At 35.3% G+C, this 8,414-nt stretch overlaps 1 protein-coding gene across 1 annotated transcript; it reads left to right on the forward strand.

Moving 5' to 3' along the window:
• Positions 1-2,159: 2,159 nt before the first annotated feature.
• LOC306874318 (DNA-directed RNA polymerase I subunit RPA49-like) lies at positions 2,160-8,408 on the forward strand (the record flags this gene model as incomplete). The annotated part of the gene is made up of 6 exons (XM_079424291.1): positions 2,160-2,258; positions 3,374-3,514; positions 3,771-3,839; positions 4,734-4,804; positions 6,816-6,947; positions 8,243-8,408. The coding sequence occupies 6 exons, from the start codon at positions 2,160-2,162 to the stop codon at positions 8,406-8,408; spliced, it is 678 nt and encodes a 225-aa protein (XP_079280417.1).
• Positions 8,409-8,414: the final 6 nt, after the last annotated feature.

Consider the following 8,414-nt stretch of genomic DNA (forward strand, 5'->3'; position numbering starts at 1 on the left):
GTTGCCTTAAAAAATTTTTTTATTGTTGTCTTTATTGCAGTAAAATTTTAATTTGGCTCAACTTTTTTTTTACAGTGTAAGCTATGTTTAATTTTTTTATTGGTTTGATTCGTTTTGGAAATAAAAAATCCACTAAATACGATTTTGTTTGTTCTTTATGAAAAAATGGGGTGTAACTATGGGGTGTGACATCTTTTTTTATACCGTAGCTATAACAATAAAAAATAAAAAAAACAATCCTGTCAATCGGGGTTCCGTTACGATAGACCCGTTATACTATCCCGAATTATACCGGGTTTTTACAGTTAATCCCATGTCCAGCAAATAAATATGTGTATTTCACAGATAATCTTTTTTTTTTTTTTTTACTCATATCATCCATCTTTTTTTTTTCTTCATCATTGTTTATTTGTGGATTATATCTTATATCGTCTTGTACTATATAGATAAAGTTACATAAAAAAAAAATAATGCCAGTGATTTTCCTAAAATAAATGTCACTAAATCTCAGCTCAATATATTTATGGTTATACTCTTTAACTTTTCATCTAAACTTCAACTTTTGTGAGATTTTTTTCACCTTTTGGAGCAGCCAAAAGTAAGAGAGAAAGGGAGATTATATATTTATAAATATTTTTAATTAAAATGTTTAAACATCATAATTATTTGAATGGAATACTTTCATGTAAATTCTTTATAGCAATAAACAATGAGATTCTTTCAGTTACAAATACTGGCTTAAAAAATACTTCATATAATTATACAGTGTAATTCAAATGTATACATTTACATAGATCATTTACCTTTAAAGCAAATTTTTCCTTTAAAAAAATTTAAATATATATATTAAGTGCTAAATACTGCTAGAAACTTGCCACTGCTTTGGCCATACAACTAAGTATATGGTACTTCAGGCACAAGTCTACTTGTGCATGAGCATAGTGTATACAAATCATGTTATTGGTATTTTAAAACCATTTTTAACTAATTATTATTATTATTATTGTTACTATTACTAATTTGGTCAGGCTGGCAGATGAAGGCTTGTCTGAGCTCTCTGATCCTGATGTGGTGGGCTTTAGGTTTCTGCTGCCTTCATCAGTTGAAATCCTTTCACAGAAACGATTGTAGGCACAAAATGAATAATGCCCCAAAGTAGTTGGAGTTTTTGCATTAAGCTACAGGTGGTTGGGGGAATCTGTAGAGAGCCTCACACATGACATGCAGGGAAATAAAAATAAAGATAAAAAATATATAAATTTAAAGGATTACAAAGAACAGCCTCTTACTCGAAAAATGCAGATACATATGGTGCTTATATGTTCTTATTTAGGGATGTATTTGTTCCCTATAAAAAACAAATAGTTCTGCTGTTTTCCATACATGAAAATGGCAGGCGATCACTAGTGCCCCCTCAAAAAAACTTCATGATGCTCCTGGTATGTTGACTCGCAATGCTTTGGCTTTGTTAGGAACTATTTTAATTGGCCATGTTTCTGATTATTATCAGTGCTAAAAACAGTTGTGCTGCCCAATAAGGCATCTTAAATATGAGACAGAGACACTGTTGCAGGGGTCTTTATACTCTAGTGCTTCTAGATACTTGTTATACTGTAGTGCAGATCTACATGTCCAAATTTCCAATGTAATTTCAATCTTACCTGCGCTGTTGTCCACAGAGTCTACAGGTGACACTCCTATAGATGTAGACTCTATAGAAAACACTTCTTTGTCACTATGGACATCCATGCTAACCGAAGGCCCTGCTGCTTCTATAGAATTGGAGGATGTATGGGGGGGATTGTGGGATGTGTTGCACATTGGAGGACGGTGGATGATTTGGGTTTCACAAGAGGACATGCTGCTAATGCTCAGCAAGCCCAAACTATCATCACATCCTCTGTTATGCATTAACATGCTGCCGCAATGCATTTGCATATTCTGTCTACTGACAAATGATCCCGTGTCAGAGTACGATTCAAAGCTGACCACACTCGCCTCAATATCCTCTTCAGATGTAGCACTGCTAAGACTGGACTCCTCCATGTAATCATTACAATCATCTATCTCATCATAGACATTAATAGTGCCTATAGACTGAACACATCCAGTCGACTGAAACATTCTAGCTCAGTGGAGAATGTGTCTCTTCTGGACCCATGGAGGCCATCAGGGACACCTTCACTTTCTTAGCTACACTGAACTCGGATGATGTCATTGACATGATGTCCAGTAGAGCAGTCAAATCTGATCTCTGTGTGAAAAGACTTTATATGTATGCTTATTGTAGAAGACTGTCACACGCTAGACTTCACACTATAACTTATTAAATGCAAGTTGCTTTGAAATAAAGCGTCAGCCAAATGTATAAATGTGAACTTGCTCCCGCTGCCTATCACTGATCTGAACCAGCAGAGAATGGAAACACAAAGCAAGCTGAGACATACAGAGAAAAGGTGAGTAACTGGGAACTGATTTTTTTTAAAACATATAATTTATGTATGGGTCAATGTCCAAGGTAAACCAAAAGGCAAGTTTTAGAATAAAATGCATGTGCCAAGTTCTAGAAATGTATTCTTTGTATTCATGCTTGTTTCACACGTTGAAAAACATACCATTATCAAGGTAAAACGTGCTCTTTGTAAATATGAATTTATTTACAAATATCATTATTATATCTTTGGGTGGAGTCACAAGAGATTTTACATGAACTAACCATGGCTTATTATTTCTGAAATATCAACAGCATGAAAGTTATTATTGAAATGAAGTTGTGTTTGTGTTTCTTCCCTATTGTTATGTATTTCTAAGTGAAACGGCTTCTTGAAAAAGAAAAAAGGACTTGAATTTGTCTTCAGGAATTGGTTGGAATATTGAATCACTGAAGAATAAATGTTTCAAATCTTTAATGATGTGCACAGATAAATCATTTATTAAAAAAAAAATCAATTTTGATTTCATGGCCACTTAAGTTATTTGTTCTTGTCACTGAAATTTGATGATCTGCAAAGGTCCTCTCTATGATATTTCCTGTTTTATATATATTTTTCTGCATGTTGGTTGCACCACATAACTTTGATTTGCTAGACTAAAATGTAAATATTTAATTATTAAAATTACAAGAAAAATATGCCAAACTACTCAAAGAATTGGTATCTTTTTGAAATTGAAGGTTTTTGCTTCATTATAAGGACAATTGAATCCCCCTCAGAGATTTTTTTTTTTTTAGCCCCCCACCCACCAAAATATCAAAACGAACTTAAGAAATTAAAAATTTCTCATAGGACAATCATAGAAGAGGTTGATGTATGTGTAAATTGCATTTCTAATGTATTTTTAAATAAATCAAGTGTTTTCTTTGTCTTGGGCATAGGTGGATGCTCTCATTGAAGCATTTGGGACGACTAAACAGAAGCATGCTCTGAGCTCCAGGAGACTCAATGAGGTGGGAAATGAAACTCTTCAGCAGGCTGTGGCACTGGCTGCTACCAATGTCATAAATCGGAAGTGGAAGGTAAGCAGCTACATGAGTTTTCACAATTTCAAAGAATGAAATGTAAATGAAAAAGTATTGTTGACATTGGCTCTTCGATTCTGTCTCTAAGCTCTGCGTAATGAAGTGGTTGAAACTGAGGCTTAGACAGATACAACCCTCTTCCTCCATCCATGCAACACCGAGACAAAGCAGAGGATGTGTACCCCTTTGACCAACGTATCCTTTTTTTTTGTTCTCTATATGCTTCTCCATGTTTTACCACTCCTCTCCACAGTGTTTTTGTGTCAAGATCCTTAACTTCCTTCTAGTGTTGTCTCTAAATGAGTTTGATGCTCTGAAGGATGTTGGAGCAAAGATGACCTGCAGAAGATGAGAGCTGAGAACTGGTATGGAGAACATCATGCATTTGACAAGTGTTTTTTTGTTGTTGTTTTTTTATTATAATTATCAATTATATTATTATAACATGCATATAGCATTGGTAAGAAACTTGTATTTACATGTATTTGAATACGTATCTTATATTTTAAATTAGTATCTTATGCTTACCAAGGCTGCATTTGTTTGACTGAAAATACAGTAATGTTGTGAAATATTATTACTGTTTAAATTAACTGTTGTCTATTTAAATATATTTTAAAGTGTAATTTATTCCTGTGATGATCAAACTACATTTTCATTACTTTAGTCTTCAGTTTCACATGATCCTTCAGTAACCATTCTAATAGGCTGATTTTGTGCTTCAGAAGCAGTTTATATTATATTATATAGGTATGTAAGTTTAGTTGCAAGAGATTTTTCTTGTATCAATGTAAAAGTCTTTACTTCCAATTTTGATCAATTTAATAATTTACTTAATAAAAATATTATTTTTTCATATTTTCACAAATGTTAATAAAACATTTCTGATGCCACGGTAGAGTATATTAATTATAAACACACTGTCATTTTTTCCATTAATTTTTAGGATCACCATTAATCTAGAAATATCGGCAAACAAAATAGTTTTTCAAGCCCGTTCCAGCCCTGCAAAAGTCCTGAAAATAATTGTGCTCAAGTTTAATTCACTTAAGATTGAATTTATTTTCAAAATTCTTGTAAATGGCTGGAAAGGCATAAAAATTAATTGGTTTTCAGGTTTGGAAAGTCTGCTGGAAGCCATTTTGGATCATTTTTGGCTCCAGATCAGTTCTAAATTCTTATTTTTATTCATCCAGTTGTGTTCTTTAGTCCACAGACTGTCCTTAGACCTCTTGAATTACTTCCCAAAGAGGATGCAGCTCGTGACAGACAGTCTCGATGTGCCTGGTACCTGTCCTTCCTTATCAAATCCTCGCTAGAGAAATGTCTCTCCTTCAAATGTGAGTGTTAAAGAAACAAAGAATTCATTACAGTCTCTGCAACTAGTTGAGCTCATTTTATATGGCCATTGTGGTTTTTCTTAAAGGGCACCTATTATGCAAAATTCACTTTTAAATGTTGTTTGAACATAAAATGTGTTGGCAGTGTCCACCCGCTCCTTCAGTTTTTTTAATCCCCATAAATCATAAGCAGTGTCTCAGAACAAGCCGTTTGCAGAATCTGTAAAATGCGATGCCACATTTTACAAGCCCCACCCATGACTGTTGACGGACACTGCGCGAGCCGCACACAATCTGCCATTTAAGTAAGAAATGTCTCCTAATTAAAGCTATAGCCCTTATTCAGTCCAGAGCAGTGAGTGAATTTTTTTTATTAAACTTTTTTTGTTGCTTGTTTTGTTTGGGTACTGTATATACTGTATATTATGCTGCAGTTACACAGATCAAATATGAACATGCAATTTCTTTCCCAGGTGTTTAACTTCATAAACATAACCGTTTTGTAACATATGCATGTTTTTAACAAACTTGTATGTATTTGACAGTTTAAGTGCAATAAGACATGAAAGAGAACTTGGTTCAGTACTCACATGCTGTGTGACAGCCAGTTTCTGTCCGTGTGGTTTGGTGCTCAGCTTCTGTGTGCTCAGAAAACCCTATATCAGACGTTTAAACTGATATGGCTTTAAAACGCATGATTTCAGCTTGATAGTCATGATAACCAGTGTTGGGAGTAACGCGTTACAAAAGTAATGCATTACAGTAACGGATTACTTTTTGCTGTAACGCAGTAGTGTAAGGCATTACTAATCAATTTTCACATTTTTTATGAACTTAATAAAAAGCCGGAACGAAATATAAACACTTTGCCATTAGGGCAGGGCTCTAGTACATTTTGTCATTTTAGAATGTTAAGTTCTACTTCTGTAGATATTTTGGTGAAAGTAACTCAAAAGTAATACAGGAGTCATGTAACGCATTACAATTCTGAGACAGAAATATTGTAAGGTAAGGAATTACTTTTAAATAACAGTAACAAGTAATCTGTACTGTATTACAGTTTGGAAGTAACTTGCACAACACTGATGATAACCAAAATCAAACAGAAGTTTTTAGGCAGGGTATCTGAGTTATGAGCTGTAAAGGAAGCCTTATTCTAGAAAAGGGTGCGGGGAGCAACAGCTCATTTGCATTTAAAGATACATGCACGAAAACAGTGTTTCTGCTTCCACTTGAAATAGGCATTTTCAAAATATGCGACCCTGGACCACAAAACCAGTCATAAGTAGCACGGGTATATTTGTAGCAATAACCAAAAATACATTGTATGGGTCAAAATGATCAATTTTTCTTTTATGCCAAAAATCTTTAGGATATTAAGTAAAGATCATGTTCCATGAAAGTATTTCGTACCGTAAATATCAAAACTTAATTTTTGATTAGTAAGATGCATTGCTAAGGACTTAATTTGGACAACTTTAAATGCGATTTTCTCAATATTTAGATTTTTTTGCACCCTCAGATTTTCAAATAGCTGTATCTCAGCCAAATATTGTCACATCCTCACAAACCATACATCAATTGAAAGCGTAATAGATCTGGGGGTATTTCGAGCTGAAACTTCACAGACACATTCTGGGGACACCTGAGACTTATATTACATCTTGTAAACAGGGGCATAATAAGTGCCCTTTAAACCTTTAATAAACGTAATTTGTTTTTACTCTCGTTTGAAGTTGGTATCGAGGATGGATGTCCCTGAATCATTATCAACAAAGTGCTGAAGAATTTCACGGAGAGTTTCCACCAAGGCAGGTGTGTATTCTCCTAATTACACCCAGTCCTGCAGCCTGTTCGGACTTCATTTTTGCCTTCCTGACTTCATCTTTAAAAACAAAACAAAACAGAAATTTCAGACAATTGCCATATATAAATGCAAGTTTTGCCTGTCTCGACAGCCTCAGGAGCACTGTGTCGTCGTCCATGCGTATGAAACTGGCTGCTCACTGTTTGGCTTTACTGCTGCACATGGGTGATCAGACTGCTAACCTTACACTCCTACACAGAGACATGGGTATCAGTGATGCCAAGTAAGTCAAATGTATTATTATATGCCTTAATTTGTATTATCCCTCTTTTGATGGTCTAAAACAGTGGTTCCCAATAAATATTAAAATTATTTAAATATATGAAAGTATTCTTGGCAACATTTTACAATTTGCTCAATTAGTATACTTTTGTTAATGTATTATCTAACAATGAGCAGTACATCACAGTGTTTCAGTATTTATTAGTCTTAGTTAACGTTAGTTAATAAAAATTAAAATGTTTGTTGTTTGTTCAGGTCCATTAAATAATATTAACAGATGCAACTTTTGATTTTAATAATGGATTAGTAAATGTTGAAGTTACCATAAGATGAATAAATGCTTTGGAAATATTTTTTATTGTTAATAATTAACAAATAGACTCTTATTGTAAGGTGTTATTGTAATCTAAATTAAAATGTATATAAAAGTATATTGTCTTAGGGTATGCTTACATGACAGTGGCGTACTAAAAATAGAAAAAAACTATTCTTTGCACTTTTGAAAAGATTTGTGTACAGGTGATAACGTTGTTGAAACAGTCCCCATTCACACGGACCTGCGAAATGACTAAAACACTGTTATACATGCCAGGCCAGTAGTTGGCGATATTATGTTGTAAAGTAACACTATGCACCTGTGCACATACCTATAGATTGAACACTTAATACAAATGCTCACGATGTCACAGTTTTCACAAATTAGTTTATGCAGTTTGCATGGAGATTATAATGGTACTGTTTAAAACTTCTTTGAAACTTTGGGGGAAGTCGTGGCCTAATGGTTAGAGAGTCGGACTCGTAATCGAAAGGTTGCGGGTTCGAGTTCCCGGCCGGCAGGGATTGTAGGTGGGGGGAGTGAATGTACAGCGCTCTCTCCACCCTCAATACCATGACTGAGGTGCCCTTGAGCAAGGCACCGAACCCCCAATTGCTCCCCGGGCGCTGCAGCATGGCTGCCCACTGCTCTGGGTGTGTGTTCACGGTGTGTGTGTGTGTGTGCATTTGTTCACTACTCACTGCTGTGTGTGTGTGTGCACTTGGATGGGTTAAACGCAGAGCACCAATTTCGAGTATGGGTCACCATACTTGACAATACGTCACGACTTTACTTTACTTTAAAAGTTTGCATTTTTAGGCCCCCAAAACATTGTTGTCATGTAAATGAACAGCCAAACCACAAAGTTTCCCATTGCCTACAAATATTGTTTTAGACAAAAGTCTGCTTTGGAGTCAAAAAGGATGAGAAACACTGCTCTAAAACCCTATTACGCTTATTTTGACACCGTTTGTGTGCAGAATGTTGGAGCTGGCCAAGGCCATGGGGCTGACCCTGTCCCGTCAGTCAGCCCACAGTAGAGAACAGGCCGGGACACAGGAGGAGCACAGGATGGCCTCTCTGGTGCTTCCACTGGTGCATTACAATCGACGTATGGAACGCAGGAAACGCAAGAGGATGAACTAAGCTGTG

This window comes from Barbus barbus, assembly GCF_936440315.1.
Source record: "Barbus barbus genome assembly, chromosome: 8".
NCBI classification, from domain to species: domain Eukaryota; kingdom Metazoa; phylum Chordata; class Actinopteri; order Cypriniformes; family Cyprinidae; genus Barbus; species Barbus barbus.